This window comes from Hemicordylus capensis, chromosome 1 (assembly GCF_027244095.1).
Source record: "Hemicordylus capensis ecotype Gifberg chromosome 1, rHemCap1.1.pri, whole genome shotgun sequence".
Classification (NCBI taxonomy): Eukaryota; Metazoa; Chordata; class Lepidosauria; order Squamata; family Cordylidae; genus Hemicordylus; species Hemicordylus capensis.
In genome coordinates, this window is record NC_069657.1 from 155,169,484 (window position 1) to 155,193,543 (window position 24,060).

General features: G+C 43.4%; 1 protein-coding gene across 3 annotated transcripts in view; it reads right to left on the reverse strand.

Moving 5' to 3' along the window:
• CNTNAP5 (contactin associated protein family member 5) overlaps positions 1-24,060 on the reverse strand; it is a 593,632-nt gene that overhangs the window by 362,929 nt on the left and 206,643 nt on the right. For all 3 annotated transcript variants that reach the window (XM_053258168.1, XM_053258161.1, XM_053258176.1), the window contains one exon: positions 6,263-6,410. In XM_053258168.1, the coding sequence (XP_053114143.1) occupies positions 6,263-6,410 (148 nt within the window). The remainder of the gene's footprint in view (positions 1-6,262; positions 6,411-24,060) is intronic.

Consider the following 24,060-nt stretch of genomic DNA (forward strand, 5'->3'; position numbering starts at 1 on the left):
AAGGGATGTGCATGATCCGAAGTTTGTGTACCAGTTTAGCACTGCGAGGAGTGGACCCCTCACCCCTCTTGAGCACTTCATCATCCCTTTATTCCACCCCTCTTGGTCATGCCTACAGCATTGTTGGTGCCTATTGGCCAGGCTGCAGCCCCCTATCCTCAGAGACCTCCCTACCCTCACCCGAGTCCCACTCCTGCTCCCACAGGAGCAGCAGCAGCAGTTGACCAGGCCCTTCCTCACTGCTGCCACTGCAATGGCTACTTGTTCCCCTCAGGCTGCATTTTTTTTTTTAATGGCAGCTGAAAACAAAATGGCTGCCATACATGCTCAAATGGTCCCTGCGAGGCCCTAGGTCTTGCCAGGCCTTGCAGAGGCCATTTGAGCAAGCGTGGTGGCCTCCAGAATGGCCACCATGCCAATGTTTGCAGGCCAGAATGGGCCGGAAAATCAGCCCAAGATAGGCTGTGGCGTTAAACTGAGAGAGAGAGAACCTTTGTAAACCCCCGCCCACATGGCCTTTAGGAAGCTGCCCAAAGGGGCTTCAAATAAAAAAAAAATACATTGTGGCACCCAGGGCACGTACCCTGGCTGCCCCAACCTAGATATGCCTCTGCCCTCCAGGGACTCACAAACTCACCCTGAGAGAACCTGGCAAGACTCCACTGCTCCTCTCTCACCTAAGCACACCTTTCTTCCTCCAAGTAGCCCCTCTGGAGCCTGTTAGTCCCACCCAACTGGTTAACCAATTGGGTCAAGACCTAGGGTCTCCAGTCTGTCAATCAAGGTCAACTGCATTTTTCTAGTTAATTCTATCAGTGCTGGCTGGTTGCCCACTACATCTCTGTCCCACCTTTTTTCCTCTCCTGGGATGGAAGTAACACTGCCCTTAGAATGCAATGGAGAAATACAGGGTGTCTGCATAGTGGTGAAGAGTAGCAGTGTGGACCCCATCCCAACAAAAAGTGGTAGCAAGGACAGCCATTTCTCTTCCCTAGAAAATGGGATGATGTACTCAAGAAATTTCTTATGTCTATGCCTTCAGTTTCTTATGGGCTTGGAAGATCACACATCCTAAAAACCATACAGGGCTTCCTCTCCCCCACCACTTTTAAAAATATCTTCTATATTTAGTCTTTTAATTTACAAACTTATATATTTCTTCATATGTGGAGGGTCCCCAAGTATGTCAAAACCACAGCATTATTATTCATGTCTTGTTTTGATTTCAAACTGCCTCACCCTTCACCACCTGAGTTTTCTACTAATATATCTGTGTCCGGCAAGGCCGGCTGTCCTTACCTCCAAAGACAGAGTGGTGAGAGGGCCAGGGAAAGATGGAGGAAAGATTGCCAACGGGCAGGGACTCAGCTCCAGTGGAGGAGGAGCAGAGCCCTGATAAGGCCGAAGGGGAGGCATGCAAGGATAACATCAGCAGAATGCCTCCTGACAGGATGGGGTCTGAGCAGGAGGAGGGAGAAGTGGGAGAGGCATTGACAACAGCTGTAAGGGGTAGTCAATTACAGCCAATACAGAGGGGTGTTGGCCCCATAATTGGGGGCCGGTGATGCATAGCCTGTGAGGAGGCATGTAAGGAGCTGGCCGGGGATGAGAGGCTGGCTGGTGGAGTGTGTCAGGGCCCCCACAAAAGGGACAGACATAAGGAGCAAGCAGCCTGGGATGGAGGAGGCATAGGGTGATGCTTAACCCCCTCCCTGGCCCTGCTCTGATGCTGGACCCGATAAGCCTAGCCAGGCTGGGTAAAGGAGACAGGGATGTGTAGCCAGACAATCTGATAATTACAATGGTGGTGCTTCCTGTCCTGTATCTAGAGAGAAATGATAATATTAGAGATATAAACCCGGACATGATTCTAGATGGAACAACAAAGTCCATGAGATCTCCTCTGCTAAAGTTCTTTGGAACTCTGTTGGCTTTTGCTGGCCTTTTTCTCTCAAGTGCAGATGCAGAAAATGAAAAGTGATGAGCTGGACAAGGGAATAAAAGGAAACCTGATCATGAATTAATTAGGAGAGCAGTTGGGTGACTGCCAAGGAGCTACCATTTGTTTAGGAGCAAAGCCAGGAGAGCAGGTCTATGGAGTTAAGTGGCTCATTAGCACACCAAGGGTGAAACCACAGCATGTATTTCATCAGATGCATCCTCTTCTGATCATTACTACTCCTTTTTAAAGAAAAGTCCTATTGTTCGTGAACTGGGCCCCCAGTCTGAGACTCTATACAGTCCAATGTTAGGACTGCAGTCTAAAATGCCAATTGAAATGTATAAATAGCTGGAAATAATAGTCCAAATATATATTTATAATTTACAATTATAAAGGATGTTTTAGATTTACTATCCTGTCATTGCATGAGGCTTCCAAGAGCTCTCCATGCAGGTCACCAATAAGGTCAATTAATTAGCTGATGAAAGTGAACTAAACTACATCATTTAACTAAAACGATTTAATTGATTGAAATATGTGCATCAAAAGAAGGGAAGAGAAAAAAACCAAGTCTACAAACACCAAAATAGGCAAGAAATGGGAAAGAAAAAGAAGCAGCACACTCTCTCTGTTCTTGTCTTAGGGCTGGCACATGCTGCTGCTTTCTTCTCCTTGCCATTTCAGGCAGCCTGCTTTGCCTCCAGTTTTGCCAACCCCTGTCTCTTGCTGCAACCGGGTTCTTCTTTCCAGCACTAAAAGCTTATGCTGAAAGGAAGAGAAGCAGTGAGCAATTGGGCAGTAAAACTGGAGGCAGCAGAAGCTGCCAGATAAAGCAAGGAGCAGAACAGCTGTAAGGAATATGTTTGTGCCCTAGCCTGATGCCAGGGGTACTCAGCACTCCCAGAGCATGTGAGGGGCGCACCATGAGGTAGTGTGTTGAGGGCTTTATCTATCTATGTATCTATCTATCATTCAATTTATATGCCACTTTTCATTAAATTAATCTCAAAGCGGTTTACAATTAAAATAAAGTTCAGCTATTAATATAAATATTTAAAAAATTCTCTATTTAAATTTTTGTTTTAAAACTATATAAAACAATAATACATAATAATACTGACTTGGGCAGTCTGATAAAATGAGCTGCTACTGCAAGCAGACTATTCTTTCATTAGTTTTGCATGCGAAAATCTTTTCCAGAAAGGATGTGGGCTGCTATGAGAGTGGGAAGAAATAGATAAATTTAAATCCATACTTGCTGTAGGATTAACCACAAAGGTATTAAAGCCATTTGCAGAATTTAGGGACTAAATAAATGAGGTTGTAGGAGTGAGCTCAGAGTGGGAAGGGGAAAAAGGGAGATATACAAATGAGAGGAAAATGAAAGATGTGGACTTCTCTTCTTGCTGGTGCATTCTGTGGAAGGCTTAATTTGTGCCAAGGTTCAAGCCTAGAACCTCAATCTAAGGTCGGACATTAATCCATTTAAATACATCTCTTATGCTAGGAAAAGGATATGCCCCCTGGAACCATTTCTTTATACTGATGTTCTACCTGGAATCTGGATATACAAGAAGGTCGTTAACATGACCAGCCCTATCTAGGCTTGCACAGCCCTACCCAGGTAGCGCTAGTCATGTGGAGTGCTGGGATTGGTCCTGATTCTGGTGCTCTTCAATTGGGTAGCCCAAGTTTTTACCTGGGCAAAAAGTGAGGTAGATGAGTGCTCATGTCCTTTTACCTCACCCCTCCCAGCTGTGTGGACACTCAGGCTGCCTGCAGCCTGAGCATCCATAGAGCTGGGCAGCAGGAGCGCCTGGCAGCAGGGAAATCCCCCAATGCACCATGCTCCTCACACGGTACATTGTGGGATGTTGGAGGAGGAAGTCCTCCGGATCCTGACTTTGCCAGTCACCGCCTCACAGCTCGTCTGGTGCATGAACGGCAGAGTGCGGAGCATGGGGACACCTCATGTTTGTGTGGAGGGAGGCAGGTAGAAGCCTGTTTCCTTGCCAGTCCTCTCCCGGTCCGAGTAAGTTGGTCATGTCAATGACCTTTAGATGCTTCTCTAGTCCAGTTCAACTAGGATACGCTAGAATATTGAAAGATTCTATTAATCCTACTCCAGTCAGAAGACTTTTGCAACACTTTCCTAAACTCTTCAGCTCCTCTTATGATCAAATACTTGCTCCACAACAGTATTATTTGCTCAAAATTGTAATTCATAATCTTTCGGCTTTCTTTTCCTATTGTCTCCACATCTTGTTCCAAATTAGGCTGTAAGCCATCAGAAGCAAGACTTGCCCCTTACTTTAGCCCTGTACACTTTCATGTGTTAAATAAATAGTAATACAGGAGTTGGGAGGTGGAAAGGAGGATCAATAATCCAATAAAGTCCAGTAATCTGGATCTTAACCACTCCACAAACACACATACTGCCTTGGTACACCTTGGCTGATTCCTTTTCATATCTCACTTTTAGGGGAGCCAAGCAAGGAAGGAAATAGGCACAGCAGTATTAAGTTGGCAGAAGACACTAGTACTACTTATATACTGCTTTTCAACAGAAGTTCTCCAAGTTGTATGTATGAATGATGGCTCCCTGTTCTCAAAGGGGTCACAGTATAAAATGAAATGTAAGGTAGACACCAGCACCAACCACTGCAGAGATGCTGTTCTGGGGTTTGATAGAGACAGTTGCTCTTCCTCTGCTAAATACATAAATAAATCACCACTTTAAAAGGTGCCACTTTGCTCTGTTAGCAAGGTTAATTTGTTGACAACCTGGTCAAAGAGCAGAAGACTGCCCTCTCGCTTCCCCTCCCATCCCCTCATCTAGCACAGCCTACTTTCTTTTCCCATCTTGCTTGTCTTCAGTGCACTGGGAGGGTTTTCCCTTCCCTTACTCATGGGTATAAAGACTGATTTCCTAATTGTTAACATGTTGGTTGCAATTAGTTATTTGGAACTCAAATACCTTTGTCCAAGTTTGGCAAAGAGAATCTCTTGGAAACTGCTTATAATTCAACATAGTGGCCAGCATCTAAACTAAAGCTACACTTGCACAGTGAACAAAGAAGATTATGTAGCTGCATGAAATCATGGGAACTGAAATTGAATTTGTGTGGTTGCACTCTTACATAAAAGTTCCCTTTCAAACCTATGTGGCATCTTGCCACAGGTTTCACAAGCACAAAGGTGTCTGCACTAGTGCAACCTAGCACAACTAGCTAGTACAACAATCTTGTGCAAGAGAAGCATTAGTCAAGATGTCAGCCATGGCTTCTGGCAATACTCATTGCTTCATCATAAGAAAGAAGGTAAACCTGAATCTTGATGATTTGATTGTCTGAATTGGCATTTTCAGCTTTCCAATATGCTTCATCTCAGTGAACCACTATATAAAAGCTAGTCCTGGTTTGGCCAATATTTGGCGCTCCCAAAGCTTTTCTCTTCATACTACATTGCATATGATGTTCTTCTTAAGGCTTCAGTTTCTACATGTACTGTATATATAAAAATCTCAATTTCCTTGTCAGATGAAAAAGTCAATATGTTTCATATTTGTAGAAGAAAAATATCACAATAAAATCTTGATAGCTGACTATTTTTAATTTTAAAAATGGACCATAATTGAATTATATTTAATAGCTAATTATGGGCATGTTTTCCCCCAACTCACTTATTAAATTTAAGACATAAACATAGCTTGCCCATCTGTAGTGGACGCAGCAGCAATTCTAACAAAGAAGAAGATGTGCATACCCATATTACAAATGTGCTGCAATGTGGGCAACTTCATGCATTACATCTTTAGGTGAGCACCTAAAAATACAATCTGAATATGACAAAGAGATATTTCAAAGCACAGATGTTGTACAGGTACCTTGTCAGAGCCCTATTCAGACATTTTGTCATATGAGTGTACAGATGTCTGTACACTTGTATATGTTTTTGTGTGAATAACTGTATCTGCCTCCATTTTAAAGGTGAACCTGAGTACAGGCCCCTCAAATGCAGAGCACAGAGAGGAAGTATATTTCTGTTCCTGTGCTCAATATAATGTGTAAATGACCATACCTGTATACAGATTTTTACCTGTGTATACTGTATATACACTGCACTCATGTTGACCATCACATGTGAATAGGGCTTTGATGACAAACCTAATCTGTATCCATGTAATATGTGAAACTATCTTACACAGAAGGGCAAAGAAAGAAAAACTGCTCTTGGGTCTTCCTGGCAAGATGACAACATGGTGTTCATTAAATGAAGTAGAAAAGTCACATTTCTGATACATCAGACCAAAACACTTACTGTATGAACACCCAAAAACTTCAACCCGCAGACCTATTTTTCCACTGGGGTTCCACTTCAGAGGAATGAAGCGCACAAAACGAGCTTTCACCGAGTGAAGAAACTTGTGGTGTATAATACCGTCAGCATTGGTGTTTCCTGAGAAGACCTGCAAAGAAGAAGAAGCCTGGATGAAGCTTAGATCTACTTAATTTGGGTGGCAATATCATAAGCCACTGAAGCAACACAGCACTTGAATGAGGCATAGCTTTTGGTGTAGGCATAGCCAAAATTGGGGATCCCAGTGATATTTATGAATTGTTCAGTGTTGGGTCAAAACAGTGCTCTCATGGGTTAACTTATGATACAATGTAGTTCGGTACTGTCCTCCTGTTGTTTTGCACCATCTGTTAACATTGCTACATTGGGAATGAGAAACTACAAGAGTTTAACTGAATATCTTAGAGTCTTGATGGCTTTCTCAAATAATAAATATGTTGAGTGTTCTAATCTGGGAGACAAATTACATATGGATACATGTTACCTAAGAACAATTCTGTGTAGATATAGATATTTCTAAGACAGTTGACTGTGTGTGCAAAATGAGAAAGAGAGATTGAGAGAGATTAACCATGGACTATTAGTAAAACTAGAGTTTTAATTCAGGGTTGTCTAGAAAAGGAACCATGCTTTCTACTAGATTGTACTTTAACCTGTCAATATCAGATTTCAGCCCAGTTCACCAAAAGGGGAGATAACACTCTTATACAACTAAAACAGTCTCTTGTTCTCAGTCTGGGATTGATGAATATGTTTTCAGTGATGCAGCTATCACCTGCACCAAGAATCAGACTGGGGGTGGGGGACCCAGAGCATTAACCTTTGTCACAGTAGCTGTATGCAGCTGAGAGAACCTAACAGCCACATGTGTAAGAGGGTGGGGAAGGTTTAAAAAAAGCCCTTAGAAAAGACTGCCTGCTCATCACGGCATAATAAATTAAATGGCAGTATCAGGCTCAGGCGGATGTTACTATCGCACTCAATATCACAGGTCTCAGAATGGCAAGCAGTGGCATATTTACAGATCTGCACAAGCCGGATACCATAATGTCTATGGTGATTATCTTCTCCCACTTTATTAGGCAGGTAATGGAGTAGGTTTGAACTGTGAATGGAAGGAAGAGGTGTTGGCACAGAAATGTGAACGGTGAGCTGGCAGACTGGAGGTTAATTGCTTTCCCAGGGAGTTATTTTAAGAGGAAGCTAATACCTGCTCTTCTGGCAAAGGCACCAAAGTGATTTGAAGCCAAGGAAAAGAAAGATGAAGGATGTGTAGGTGCTCACATCACAGATGTTCATCATTTGAATTATTGCACTCGAAGAAAGTATGGATGCAGAGCTCTGCCCACTGCATGCCACTGAAGGAATAGACCACTTTGCACCTGCTAATTGAAGCTATATTCCTGTGCCAAGTTCTACACCTAACTCACTAATTTTAACATAATTTGGAGCATGTGCAAAACTATAACTATTACAACATTTGCCATGATGATCACTTTGACTATATATAACACTAGGAGAGTGTGTGTGTGTGTGTGTGTGTGTGTGTGTGTGTGTGTGTGTGTGTGTGTCCTTTCAGCTCAAGTGTTCAAGGCCCAGGTCAATCACAATTAAAAACACACTCAATATCAATATATCAAAAAGTTAATCAAAACAAGTGACTTAAGAACAGAGTAAAAATGGCAGAAAACAATCCACTAAAAACTCCTGATAATTGGGCAAGGAGTCTCCTTTTAAAGTGGCCTTTCTCTTATATTTCACAGAAGAATAGTTACTGTCCCTGTTCATCCCATAGACTCCAGTAGCTTTTGCTAAGGTGCCTGCATTGTGTCTCTTTTTAGAATGAGAGTCCATTTGGGACACGGAACTGTTTCCTCATTCTTCTTCTCAATCTTTTTATTACCAAATCTTTAGGAACTTGTTGAACAGTGGTCTATAAATAATAATACATCAAAACTAGGAAAGTGGAATTAGCCCCGCGGAGACACAAACAGAGTGGTCCTTCACTGCAATCTAGTCATTTCCTCACAGGGTGTGGAGGGGAGGGAGGTAATTTTTGCTTCTCTCTCCTTTGTTCAGATGGAGTTTTTAACCCCAGGGATCTGTCCCTTAGGGCTATGTGACTCTAGGGAAGAGATTCATGGAATTACTACCCTACCAGTATAATCTGAAAGGAAGAGAGCAAAGTGAAAATCATGATTCCTGTCCACCACCTGTTGGGGTTGCAGGGAAACTACTACAGAGCAGTCAGGTCCATTCTGTTTGTGGCTCTGTAGTGCTACTTCCATTTCTCCAGTTCTTGTCAGCCACTGTCCTTCACATGTGTGTGTTTGAATTGTGTGACTCAAGCAAAGCCATTATAAGCAGTTACATTACACAACTTCTGTTTGCAGCTTAAATAAAAGCTTCTCAAATGGAAGCAAGGGCATTTTTAGGTTGAGTGTGAAGAGTGGAACACAGTGCTGTGTGAAGCTTCCATGGAATTTTCAGTTTCGACAATATTTGGTCTGAATACATGATCAAAGCGTTGGATCCAAACCACATCAAATACTGCAATGACAAATTGAAGTTACAAATCAAAGTGAGGGCCCACTGAATCGCCAGAGCAATTTCTGAACGGAATACTGGCCATTTTGCACAGCCCAGTTGGAGCAACCTGATCATCATATTCATAATATGCTCAATGACAATAATAATTATTTAATGACATAAGTGCATATCATATCCATAATCTCTCAATGATATTCAGTATTGTTTCTGACATAACTGTTATCTATTTACAAGCAATTTGCCATTCAATGATACTGAGAAACTGGGGAGAGGGAATTCAGTTGCTTATCATTTGCTTCAGTTTTGTTGCTTGCTTTCATTTGAATCAGCTGTGTTGATTAGAGAGATATAGGATGCGTTCTCAAGACCAAGGTTAGCATAGTTAAAGAGTTAGCCATGGTTGCTGAGCCCCATGTGCTCCTGAAGAGCATCACATGAGAACCCAGGACTGGGAAATCCCAAACTTCTGCAGTTAAACTACCTTTAACTGGGCTATCTGGGTTCACAAATCACACCTTGTGGAAATATGCAGGGCTTGGCAATCATGATGAACTTGCTTACCATGTTTTCCATGTTCATGTAAACATAGTCATTATTTTATTACATTAGGTAGCCACTTTGTCATCCTAAAGTTAGAGACCAGCCTGTTATTTATACCTTCATACCACTTTTAGAAACAGCAGGAAAATTCAGGCTGGTTTCTTGGACAATCTGCGAGCTCCTCTTTTAGAATAGTCTCTTAGAATAGAGGAACTGAAATACACCTGGGTTCTACCAGGCAGTGTATTACCCTTGTGCTCTGCAATAAGTAGGATGCTTTATCCAATACGGTAGCCCCCTTTGAGAAGCGGGTGTAAATTCCCCAAATGTAGCTTTTAAAATAACAGTTTTGAATTATAAACCACACTGGAATTCCATAACAAATGTTATAATGGTTATTAATACTAATGCTACAAGCATATCACAAAACCTTAGCTATACTAGTTAAGATAAATTCAAATTTCTTCAAACATATTCCAGTTGCACCCATGTTTGATCTTATATACACATACCAAAACATTAAAAACCTAAGATGAGAGCAAAGGTGCTTACAATTTTTATTATTTCTCTTAAAAGCATGAAAATTGCAAGTTAAGGTGGTCACCTTAATTTTTGTGCCATGTGAACAGCAAAGACTTTTGCAGTATCATATATTATATATTTTATTATAGGTGGGTGTCCCTGATTCATCCCTTCAAAGCACAATGCTTTCCAAAACTGACACCTACTTTTAAAATTCCCTGCAGAAATTCAGCAGGAACAGCAGCTTTACCAATTTCTCCTCCAACTAACCTTTCCTCTTTCTTCTATCTGACTAGTAGTAATGCATGTTGTTCTTGCCCATCAGTCTATGTGGCAGGGCTTTAAAAACATCTCAAAATGTTAAATCAACATATTATATGAGATTGTATAAAGTTATTCTTGCTACCAAAGCATGGAAGTTCACTTTAACCAATTTCCAAACTTGTAAAGGCACAACTTAAAATTAAAACTTATAAGCACCTTAACATTCATCTTAAATGGAAGGGTTTATATCTAAATAAATATAAATATAAATATAAATATAAATATATTAGGCATACCCGTTGCTAATCTCATGTGTGGCAGCTCTCGTGAAAGTTCTCGAACAAGAGGAAAGCGGCGAAATGGGAAACAAAACGGCAGTAGGAGGGAATGGTGGCGGCGGTCATGGGGAACGGTGGTGGGTGGTGGAGAAAATGGCAATGGCGGCGGGCAGGTTGGGGGAGAAATTGGCAGTGGGGGGGGGGCAGGGGAAACTAGAGGCGCAGGTGCTCTGTGCCCGGCCCAGCTAGTTGTAATTATATTTAAGACTGAAGCAACTCTATTTCAGTTGTCTTGCAGGAACATTTTCTTCTCCAGATTGTTTTCCTCTTAGTTATTTTAAGCTTAGTTGCTTCCTCCAGCCTATACAGTTTTACTTCAAACAACAAGGCATCAACGCAAAAACTTGCAAGATGCCGATTTGTGCCTATCAATAGCTGGCTTTTCAACACAAGAAACAAGTGGAAGGCTTCAGAAAATCAATAACTCCTTTAAAAAGTCCCTTGCTTTATAGCTGCTTCCCTCCTAAACATGAAGTAGTTTTAGCTTGGTTTAACTAAGACTTTATTCAGAAACAACTCAAGTTTTCTCCTTCTCTTCTCCCTCCCTTTTCTTTCTGACTCATATGAACATAGGAACATAGACAGCTGCCATGTACTGAGTCAGACCATAGGTCCATCTAGCTACACAGACTGGCAGCGGCTTCTCCAAGGTTGCAGGCAGGAGTCTCTCAGGCCTATCTCAAAGATGCCAGTGAGGGAACTTGGAGCCTTCTGCATGTAGGCATGCAGGTGCTCTTCCCAGAGCAGCCTCATCCCCTAAGTGGAATATCACATGTGCTCACATGTGGTCTCTCATTCAAATGCAACCAGGGTGTACCCTGCTTAGCAAAGGGGATAATGCATGCAGACAAACTTATAAAATCACAAAACATTAAACATGGCCTGTTTTAGTGAATCTGAAGAGATTTGATCCACCCCGATTTATGGTTTTTGAAAAATTCAAAAAAAAAAAATTTTTGTTACTCCCTTGGACCATCATTCCAACCCCATGTGAAGGAATCTGCCATTTGCCTTCAAGAAAAGGGGTAACAGCATGCCCACACACACACTCACAATGGATGGGCATACAGTTATGAAATTTGGCACACATGAAGTCCACATTGGCAGGACTCTGTGGTGGTGGTGGTGGTTTCCAAGGCTATGGGTAGCTCTTCTGATTTGGGAGGGGGAATTTGGGGAAAACCTAAAAATAGAAAGGGGTGGGGCTAAAACTGGCTTATTCAAAGCCAGAACCTTACAAAATGCTCCTCCTTGGGCTATCATTCTACCCCCATGTGGTGGGAAAAGGACATGGTTTTGATTTTATATTAATTTTTTTCTTCCTCGTTGCAAAAAATGGCAGACCTTTTAAGAGGGATTAAAACGACTTCACACCTTTTAATCCCTTAATGGCTAGTAGTGAGAATGTCCAACCACAAAAAACAGAAACATTCAAAGTACTTTCACTTTGACTGACTGTGTGCTTCTGCAGTGGGGAAGATCAGCTAGCAGGTGATGGGAAAGACCTCTCCTGAGACTCTGGAGTGTTGCTGCCAATCACAGTAGATAATACTGGGCTAGATGGACATGTGAATGTTAAAGGTAGGAAGCCATACCCGCCGACTCCCTTTCTTTGCATCCTTACACAAAGTGGGGGGGGACTGTAAACAAAACAAAAAAGCATTCCAATGTTCTTCAAACTATCATTGAGCTGGCACAGAGAAAAAACATGACAGAGAATCAACAGGAAGATAGTATTAAATCTGATCAAAGTGGAACAAAGCACTTTTCTCTTTCTTTTTCATCTGCAATGAGGATCATCTAATATTTAAAGCTGTCATTGAAGAGGGAAGGATAAATGCTGTTTTGTTTTTAAAAGCACCGTGCATACATTAGACACTTTACCTTGATGAAATAAACAGGGATACACATTACCCCTAGCAAGGACTATCTTTCCCCATGTCGAACAGCTTTCAAAATCAATTTGATGCTACACTTTTCTCTAGACTCCCCTAAATTTCTATCGCTATGGTCAACTCTTAGCAGTTAAATTAATAGGCTGTGTGCTCCCCCCCCCCCCAATTTTGTTCTTAGAACATCAAAAGAAATGCTTGACTTTCTAGAGGGGAAGTGTGTTTCTGACAAGAGAATGCTTTCTATCTCGGCTTCCCCCCCTGCCAATTCAAAGGCAAACCAATGCAAACCTTATGAATGAAGGATGATCCATTAGGGATCAGACAGCAATATCTCTACATAGGCAGTCCAAGTTATTTTCTGGATGGCCCTCAAGTTACACACTCTCTCTCTATCTATCTCAGCCCTGGAACCTGGGGCTGAAGTCCAGGGCCTCCACACCCCCTAGGGGCCCCCCAATCCTCTCTAGTCTCAGTCTCTCCAGGGTGGTGTGGTTTGTGCCCTAAAGAACCTACGTGTTAAAAAATGATGCTTAACTTGTGGGGGTGGGTGGGTGGGGTGGAGGCGAGCTTCAAAGGCCTTTAGGTCCAGGCTCCCAAATTACCTAGGTGCACCTCTGCACACACGTGTGATTCTGACCACATGATACTTATTCCTATCTCCTTGGAATAAGCACCTATCTCCTTGGCTCGTATGAGCTATGTAAAGCAGTCACAGCAAATGTTCTAAGAACCAGTTTTTTCACAATTTGATGTTTGATATGTACAAAATCTGGCAATGGCATCTTGCTGACAATTTTTTCTCCTCTCATCCTGAAAAAAAGCCTCCCCCATCCTTAAAACAGAAAATGTCATTCTTGAACAAAGTGATCTTATACACTCTTCATTTCCCTTCAAAAAGGGCTTCATGAATAACAAACCTACCTTTTTTTTGTTTTTTACTTCCTTCAGTTGTAGGGCTGCTCTCCCATTCTTGCTAAAATGGACAATTATCTAACAAACTGACCCAGAAGGTGCACAGCAACATTCAGGGCTGGACATTTCTGCCTCTGTTCATAATGCTGAAATATGTTGCAAAGTGTAAAGATATGATGTGTGGGAAGTGACATACAGGGGCTGTTCACACGAACACATGCATGCAAGCATCTCACTCTGACTCACGATCCCAGAGCTGGGATTAATTTGAGTGTTTGCATCAGAGACGCTCTTACCCCTGGAATTCGGGGCTGAGGTCCAGGGCCTCCACACCCTCTGGGGGCCCTCATATCCTCTTTAGTCTGTTCTGGGTGGTGTGGTCATTGCACTGTGCCACCAGTCAGTGCTGCACTGGGCAGCCAAGTGTGATTGTGACCTGTGCCGAGTGCTTTAGAGACGGGGGTGAGGGAGTGGGAAAATTAATATATGGGATGGGAATATGTTAAGCTGCATGTTGAAAAGTTTCTGCTAATGCATATTTGCATAAACATACCTGTTTTATATTCTTACATTCCTATGAGTTCAGTTGCTGTTTGTGCCCTCAAAAAGCCATGCCTGGGCTTGGCTGCTCATAACAATAGCCTCACTGTATAATTTTGAACATCTAATGACAATTCAGTTAATTGGGAGTTAGACAACTAAAGCGGTTATACATACAAACACACACATACATTTTCCCTCTTCTTCTCTCTTAAGTCCTTAATCCCATATTTACATATGCATGCCAGTTATTGCATTATTGTTGTTGTTGTCATCAACATCATCATCATCAGCAGCTTCTAGACTACTTTCATGTTGCCTTCATAAAATGTAGGGATGTGCAAAAAATTTCGGGCACAGATCGATCTGTGCCCAAAATGAGCAATTTCAGGTGATTTGGGGCTGAACCGAATCACCCTCAATGTCTCCCGATATTTTTTGGGGCCAAGCCGAATCACCCGAATTTCGGGGCTGAAAAATTCGGGTGATTCGGCTCATAACCAATTTTGGGGGATTGTTTTGAAGTTTTGGTGACTTTGGGGCAGTTTGGGGGCATAGAATGGGATCTGGACAAAAAGAGTGGGGTGGGGTGGTATTGCCTAATGGGTGCAGGGTACCACCCCAATTTCTGGCGGATAGGGCAAAGGGCTGATTTTTGGGAAATTTCTGAAGTTTTCGTGTCTTTGGGGCAGATTGGGGCAGATTGGGGCAGAAAGTGGGGCCTGTGGCAGAAGAGTGGGGTGGGGTGGTAGTGCCTAATGGGTGGAGGTTACCACCCCAATTTAAGGAGGATTGGACAAAGGGCTGATTTTTTGGGAATTTTTGAAGTTTTTGTGTCTTTGGGGCAGTTTGGGGGCATAAAGTGTATCTGCCCCAAAAGGGTGGGCTGGGGTGGTAGTGCCTAATGGGTGGAGGCTACCACCCCAATTTAAGGGGGATTGGACACAGGGCTGATTTTTTGGGAATTTTTGAAGTTTTTGTGTCTTTGGGGCAGTTTGGGGGCAGAAAGTGTATCTGCCCCAAAAGGGTGGGGTGGGGTGGTAGTGCCTAATGGGTGGAGGCTACCACCCCAATTTCAGGGGGATTGGGCAGAGGGCTGATTTTTTGGGGAATTTCTGAAGTTTTGGTGTCTTTGGGGCAGATTGGGGGCAGAAAGTGGATCTGCCCCAAAAGAGTGGGGTGGGCTGGTAGATAGTGCCTAATGGGCAGAGGCTACCACCCATCCCCAATTTCAGAGTGATTGGGCAGAGGGCTGGATTTTGGTGAATTTCTGGGGTTTTTCTTGCATAAGGTGCAGTGTGCTAGGTTGATATTCATAGTAAATGAGAGTGTGAAAAAGTGAAAGTGGGGTCATGAGAGTTGTTTAATTGAAAAAAATCTCATTTGCTATCATTGAATGAGAATTCACACCTCAGAAAATAAGGGAATAACATCCCTTCAGAAAAACCTCTGAGGTGTGAATTCTCATTCAGTGATAGCAAATGAGATTTTTTTTTCAATTAAACAACTCTCATGACCCCACTTTCACTTTTTCACACTCTCATTTACTATGAATATCAATATAGCACACTGCACCTTATGAAGAAAAACCTCAGAAATTCACCAAAATCCAGCCCTCTGCCCAATCACTCTGAAATTGGGGACGGGTGGTAGCCTCGACCCATTAGACACTATCTACCAGCCCACCCCACTCTTTTGGGGCAGATCCACTTTCTGCCCCCAATCTGCCCCAAAGACACCAAAACTTCAAAAATTCCCAAAAAATCAGCCCTTTGTCCAATCCACCTTAAATTGGGGTGGTAGCCTCCACCCATTAGGCACTACCACCCCACCCCACCCTTTTGGGGCAGATACACTTTCTGCCCCCAAACTGCCCCAAAGATATGAAAACATCAGAAATTTCCCAAAAATCAGCCCTTTGCCCAATCCCCCTGAAACTGGGGTGGTAGCCTGCGCCCATTAGGCACTACCACCCCACCCCACTATTTTTGCCCACATCCCATGCTATGCCCCTGAACTGCCCCAAAGTCACTAAAACTTCAAAAATTCTCCAAAAATCAGCCCTTTGTCCAATTCCCCTGAAATTGGGGTGGTAGCTTCCATCCATTGGGCACTACCACCCCACCCCAAAATTTTGCCCCTGGGCCCTTTCCCCCCCAAATCGATTCAGATTTGGATTAAATCCGAATCCGAACCGAATCAAGGGTGATTCGGGTGGCCCATATTCGGGCACAAAACAGAACAGGGGTGATTCGGTTCGGTTCCTGAACCGAATCACCGAAAATCCAAATTGCACACCCCTAATAAAATGTTCTGATTAATGATTGTCCAGACAGCAGCAGTGGGGCTTACTAACACCTGAAATTGGGTGGATGAAAGTGATACGTGAAAGCTGCGACTCACAGCCTAGTAAGATGGTGCATAAGGGCTGGCAAACAGGAAGGATGTTAAGCATTTTCCTGCAGCTTTGGGGATTTCCACTGACCTAGGGAGCAGCACAACAAAATGAGGGCAACTGAAGGAGACACAAGTCAAAAGGACTCAACCAACTGCTTATCTAGTCCAGTTCCGTGTCTATAAGAATGGCTTCTACTCAGGTTGGTGCACAGCTGTCTCATGGGGCTGTCATTTTGTAGATCTCTGCTGCAAGTCAACCCCAGAGAGTAATTTGGGGATGGAAATAATGACCATGAGAATTTACTGTCATTGTCAGACAATTGTTTAATATGATAAAAGGCAGAGTGAGCTGTAGTGATTATGATTAATGCAGCAACTGTGTACAGCAAGGCTGTTTTCAGGCTTATCTATATGCACATTTAGGATGGAAACAGACAGTATTAAAGGATCTGAAATTTCATTGGTGTACTCCTTCATTCCTATCGCCGTATTTCAAAATCTGGCCATTAGCCATGCTTGTTGGGGCATGGCTTGTTTGCCCCAGCCTCGCTTTGGATAAAGCACAAAGGGGCTATGCCTATTGGCTGCTGGCTTTGAGGTGAGGAGCCTCATAGCTGTTTAAGTTTCCTCCCATCCAAGCCAGCTGTCCATGCTTGGAGCTCAACACCCTCCCTACCACACAGAGGTATAGTGTGGTTTTTGGCTTTTCCTTGCAGTGTGTGTGTGGGGGGGGCTCTACATTGATTAGCCTTGTGAGGGGTCTTTTTTGAAAAAAATACATTTTATATCCTGCTCTTCCTCTAAGGAGCCCAGAGCGGTGTACTACATACTTAAGTTTTTCCTCACAACAACCCTGTGAAGTAGGTTAAGCTGAGAGAGAAGTGACTGGCCCAGAGTCACCCAGCAAGTATCATGGCTGAATAGGGATTTGAACTCAGGTTTCCCCAGCCCCAGTCCAGCACTCTAGCCACTACAGCATGCTGGCTCTAGTGTTTTTTTGCCTGTCCCACACTATGTTCTATTGTTCTCATAGTTAGTTGAAGTTCCCAGTCTCAACAGTAGGTACAGTTTGGAGGGATAAATTGTTCAGGGTTGGTGAACACCTTAAGGTATGCTTTTGGGCAAGTGAGGAGTCCCTGTCAGTGCCTAGAAGCTTTATGGTTCAAGGAGTGCTGACTAGGGTTTCTCCTCTAATCTGGCGAAGCATCACCAATCCAAAATGTTATATGGCTTGGGAAAGGTGATGTTAAAGCAGATGCCTGACTTTCAGTCAGCTAAGATGGGCAGTTTCATCCATAGGGTATGCTGTCTGGAGCCAAAGTGTATCCCCCATTGGCATCTTAGCTGAGATCGTACCATGGGTAGAGTGTCTCAAGAGTCCACATTAAAGGTAGGTAGAGTCAGAGTGCCAATTCCAGTTTGCCTGAATTATATGAATCAATCAAGTTGTGGCCCTTTTCTTCCATATGTATTGCCTCGCATCTTTATTGAGTGTGGGTGCCATTGCCCTATTTTGCAGTGCTACAAAAATTCCCGGGGAATGCTCCCTCCCACCCAGCAGCTGTATGTAGCTGCTGAATAAGGTAGGAGGAGAAGTCCTGACCCACTTGCCATTTAGCACACAAGCACAGATGGCAAACCCTGCCTTGGTTTTACCTGACAGATGATCAGCAAATGGGAGCACACCCAGCTGCTGAATGAAGGTAGAAGGCTTTTCCTACTTATGATCTTGTGAACTGTCCTGATGTCTGAATAGGGTTTCAACCTTGCTGAGGAACCATCCCCACATTCAGAGCTGCTATTTACAGACAAACATTGATAGTGTGAGACCTGGAGTGTGTGGTTGGCTGGCACATTGGCATGGTAGATGTGGCTAGTTGGCACACTCCTATTCCCACCCTCCATGCATTCAGTGAATGTGACTAGATTTCCTCAAATTCTCAGAATGATCAATTACCCCCCAGCATTAAGAATCCCAAACCCAACAAGAGCGTAAGGGGTTGGGTTTGTTGTTTGGAGAAGAGTGTTCATACTCATGGCGGAAAGAAAATAACTCACAATCAGCTTCACTTCTCTCCCCTTCAACATTATCTCTCCTGGTGAACTGCAAAAGAGACTCTGGGCAATGGGGAAGGCTGGATTGTAGGCTGAAGTCCCCCTTCCATAAGTAATACAAGAGCATAGGAAATTCCCTATGAGAGGGGATAAGAAAGCATTTTCCCCTTTGGGACAAATGTATCTTCAAAAAAAGCTTACAAGAGAAACACCTTCCTCCCAGGCCACACATACATTCTTATGTTTGTCAGTATGTTATAGCACTGAACATGTATACCTAACGTTTTGGGATGGGGAGGGCTTTTTGCATATGTGTGTATGATGGATCATAATATCTCATATACCACAGCCACTTAGATAACTTTTTTAAAAGGGGGAAAATATATAATATGATAATATGGGTAAACAATCAGAGCGAACCATTTCTTCCTTACAGCGTATGGTTGGTTTGTGTAACAACCAGCCATTCTGCTATACAGTATGTATATTTATTTATCAGATTTGTACACCACACCAAACTTTAGTCTCTGGGTGGTTTACAGTCACACACAAAATCAAAACCATAACACAATTTAAAACCAGAGTCAAATTTAAAAGCCAGGGTGAAGAGATAAGCCTGCAAGTGCTTTTTAAAAGTTGTCGGAGATGCAGAGGTTTGTATTTCAGTAGGGAGTGCATTCCACAGTCTCAGGGCAGCAACAGAAAAGGCCCATCCCCATGTAGCTGCCAGACAAGCCTGTGGCAACTGAAGACGAACCTCTCTGGATGATCTCATTCAGATAGATAGATATATATATATATATATATATATATATATATATATATATATACACACACACACACACACACACACACACACACACACACACACACATACATACATATATATACATACATACACACACACACACACACACACACACACACACACACTTATTGAAGATCTCCACACGAGCAGTGCAGAGAGCCTTACCGGGCTCTCTGGGGAGAGCGGGCTTAGCCCGCTCTCCATGCACATGAGCAGAGCATGCCCCGTGGTTGCCAGATCAGCCACCCACATGACTACTGGTTGGGGTCACAGGTAATGGGAGAGCCCCTGGCCACTGAAAATCCCAGGATGCCCTGCACAAGTGGGGCATTCTGGGGAGACCCCCATGCCGGGAGGCTGCTTGTAGCCTCTCAGTCAAGGGTCTACTTGTGTGCTGCCATGGCACGGAGCTGCGGCACGCTGGCACACAATCATTCAAATGGGGTTAGCAGACCGTTCCCACGACCTCAGGAAAGTGGGCTGGGCTCCCTTTCTCACAACATTAGAACCAGGGGTCATCCCATGAAACTGAAGATTGGGAAATTTAGGACCAACAAAAGGTAGTACTTTTTCACGCAGCGCATCATCTATGGAATTATCTGCCACAAGATGCATTGATGGCCACCAGTCTGGGTGGCTTTAAAGGGGCTTAGACAAATGGAGGACAGTTCTATCAATGGTTACTAGTCTGGTGGCTATGGGCCACCTCTAGCCTCAGAGGCAGGATGCCTCTCAATTGCAGCGGAGCAACATCAGGAGAGAGGGCATGTCCACCTCTTGCCAGTGAGCCACTGTGTGAAAGACGATACTGGACTAGACAGGCATTGGGTCTGATCCAGCAGGGCTATTCTTATATGTTCTAATGTGAAAGCCATTTCCCACTGTTGAACACTACGCAGGACTGCACTTTTGTGAGTGCTGAGAGGGCCCTTTAAGAGAGATGGGGCCCTCTCTTAAGAGCTCTAGGCGGAAAGCACTGGGAAGGCTACACTTCCCAGCACTGTATGCACATCTTCCAAGATGGTTCATGGACTCATTTCCCTGAAAGGAACCTCACTGGCACTGGGCAAAGTGCAGCATTGCATGGTGGGAATGGTTATCTCTGCATGGTGCTGAGGGCAAAATTTTCTGCTGTGGTAGAAGCTTCACACACAGCCAACAAACAATTAGCCTGGCTGTCGCACTTAGGGTTGATGATGCCCGCCACTGGCCTCTGGGCCTTACAATGAAGAAGACTAGTTTAACCTATGAACGTGACACAATACTGAATGACAAAGTAGTCAGAAGATGACATGACCAAATACCAACACACAAGGTAGGGACACAAGAACTTCAAGGGATGAAAAGGGTGGCAAATCCAGCATGTTCAGATTGCATTTAGCAACTTGGGAAATTGTCTCACTGACATATTTACTATGGCCACAACAGGTTTTCATTGATTTTGGACATCCCATAGCACATTACAAATAGATCAATGGAAACGCAAAATGTTGTCTTCTTTGCAATTCCCAAACATATGTATTTATCTTGGTACCTACTTGTTAAACCCTACTTGTTTAACTGAAAAGCACACACTCTCTCTCTCAGGAACACAGTCTGACATGACCTTAAACTGAGGCATTGCTCATTATATGGCAACAATTGTTCCTGATACACATTTTCCTCTTCACTGCCCAAAGTCACAGTAGCTTCATAAGGAATAAACCAGGCTCAATACTTTGCATCCGCAGCATTATGTTTTCCTCTTATTAATTCAATGCAGACAGCAACATTATTTGGTTGGAGCCATTAACTCTCTCTGTGACATTTGCCATTACAGACGCATGAATGCTAAGAAATGGCATCACAATTAAGTAACTACTAACCACAGTAACACATTCTCTAATGGATGGAGATGATGTGGATGCTCTCAGTTTCTATTTTAATAAAAATGGTGACACTGTCAGTTAACAATGAAGGCAATAGGCCCATTATAACCTGGCAGGCAGGCATTAGGTAGCAAATAACAAAAATTCACAACCTGGCTCAGTATAATGAATGTCTAAAGGCAGGCATCTAAACTGCACTCTGCATCTTATGCTTTGTCTCAACCATTTCATTTGAAAGGCTGTAGATTAATTTACAGTTTGCAGTATGACACAACAGACCTGGAAATGTAATTTGCCTCTTACTGAAGTTGCAATTCAGGTTGCACTATTTGGATCTGCTGCAATCACACAAAGCCCAGTCGAGTGTTTCTGTAGGATGAGGGTCTACACATACATTTTCCCAGCCAATTTAGTATCCAGGGAAGTTGGGCAGTGGAGAAATGGAAAATTTCATCTTGGGCATGAAGAAAAAGAAAACCCAAATAGCTTGCTTTTGTGACCTGGCTGTAACAAGCCACAAAAGTACAAGGAAATTAATGTAACCCTGTACCAGATATAATCCTCACAATATCTATCTATCTATCTATCATGCCACCCACTACCAAAGTCTCTAGGCAGTTTAAAGCATAAAACAACCCAAGAACAAAACAAAGCAAGAATTTCACAATTAGAACATATAAAAGCCAAATTAAAATATCCATAAAACACCAACTAAAAAGCATGGCAGAAGAGATGTGTCTTCAGTTGTTTCCTAAAAGCCAACAGGGATGGAGCAGCTCTAATCTCAGCATTAAGTGGATTCCACAGTCTGGGGGCAACTACAGAGAAGGCACGCCTTTGAGTCACAACCAGACGACATGGCAATATCCTCAAATATACCTCCCCTGAAGATCTCAATAGGTGGCAGGGTTCATAACGAAGAAGGCATTCTCCAAAATACCATGGTCCCAAGCCATTAAGGGCTTTATAGGTAATAATCAGCACTTTGTATTTTGCCCAGAACCTATTGGTAGCCAGTTTGATCTTTTATAATCAGAATAATATGGCCTCTACGGGAGATCCTGGAGACCAAGTTAGCTGCAGTATTCTGCACCAACTGCAGCTTCTGGACTATGAACAAAGGCAGCCCCACATAGTGTGCATTGGGGTAATCAGGTCTGGAGGTTATCAGCATGTGAACCACTGCCTTAGGTCACCCACATCTAGGAAAGGGTGCAGTTGGTGAACCAGTTGAAGCAGTTAAACAGCACTCCTGGCCACTGCCTCCACCTGAGGTATCAGGGAGAGGGTTGGATCCAGAAGTATTCCCAAACTGTGAACCTGTACCTTCTGGAGGAGTGTAACTCCATCCAGAACCAGCAGATCTATCCTATTTCCCAAATTGCAGCTTCTTACAGGAAGCACTTCTGTTTTGTTTGGATTCAGTCTCAGTTTGTTATCCATCATCTAGCCCATTACTGCCTCAAGGCAGGCATTTAAGGAAGTTATGCCATTGCCTGATGAAGCCAACATGAAGAAGTAGATTTGGGTGCCATCAGCATACTGATAACACCCTGCATCACATCCCCTGATGATCGCTCCCAGTGGTTTTCTGTAGATGTTAAAAAGCAATGGAGATAAAATGGAGCCCCGAGGGACACCATACAGGAGCTCTTACTTTGTAGAGCAGCAATCTCTAAATAACACCTTCTGAAATCTGCCTGAGAGGTATGAGCAGAACCACTGTAAAGCAGTGCCCCCTATACCCAGTCCCCTCAGGCGATCCAGAAGGATACCATGGCTGATGGTATCAAAAGCCATCAAGAGATTCAAAAGGACCAACAGAGTCACACTCCCTCTGTCAATTCCCCCTTGGATACCATCCATCAGGCCGATCAAGACAGTCTTGACCCCATGATCTGCCTGAAAGCCAGTTTGAAATGGTTCTAGATAGTTTGTTTCATCCAAGACTGCCTAGAGAGGCTACCACCTTCTCGAGCATCTTGGACAACCACAGGAGACTGGAGACAGGCCTATAGTTGCCCAAGTGACAGATCCAGTGTAGGATTCTTTTAAAAGAGATCTAATAATTGCCTCTTTGTTTAAAGGACCCTACCTTCCCTCAATTTATGATCTCAACCAGGCCCTCTCCAACAATCTCCCTGCTTGATAATATAAACCATGTCTGACAAGGGTCAAGAAAATAGATGGTAGGACGCACAGTTCCAAGCAGCTTGTTCACGTCATCAAGAGTCACAAAATGAAAATGATCTGATATAACCATACAAGAGGAGTTACTGGATACCCCCGCTAAAGACTCTGCACCAATAATGGAATCCAGGTCAGCTCAAATACAAGAAATTTTGTCCACACACAATAACTCATTAAAAGCTTCACCGTGGCTAGCTGATGGTTCCAAAGCTGGAGCAGAAGGGGCCTGTATAAGTTCCCTCACCACCCTCAACAATTCAGCTGCACATGAACCTGCAGACACAATAGGCACAGCAAATAATCGCTTCTTTGCTGCACGTATTGCCAGAGCACAGGTCTTTAATTGTGCTCTGTGCTGTAATCTGTTGGATTCAAGCCAAGTCCTTCTCCACTTGCATTCTAGTCATCTCCTATATGCTTCAGCTTCCTTAGTTCTTCCATATACCATGGAGCTAATTTAGAAGTGGGTCAGAGAGGACTTAGGAGCAATCGAGTCCTTGTAGCAAGGTCTCCTTGCAGGTAAGCCACAGCAGCAAGATGGAACATAGCCAGCTCAAGAGCCTACCCAATGCCTCCCCTTTTTGGCTTGGCTAATCAGTTTCTGTGCCCTCTTCTAGCTTTCTAGCTTCTGCTTTTGTTCAGATACCACACAAACTCTTTTCCGACCATGTTAGCTATTAGGTTTGGGTGGTTTTTATTGATTGATACTACTTTGATGCTCCATTCATAGATGGAGCTTGTTACTTCTGTGGGTATTTCAGAACGGTGCCAGAGTGTCCATGCCTCATGCCACTGGGAGATAATGGAGCTGCAGTGGCAGGAAGCTTAGAAATCCCTCTGCTTGATAAGCTATGCAGCCAAAGAACAAAAAGGAAAGTAG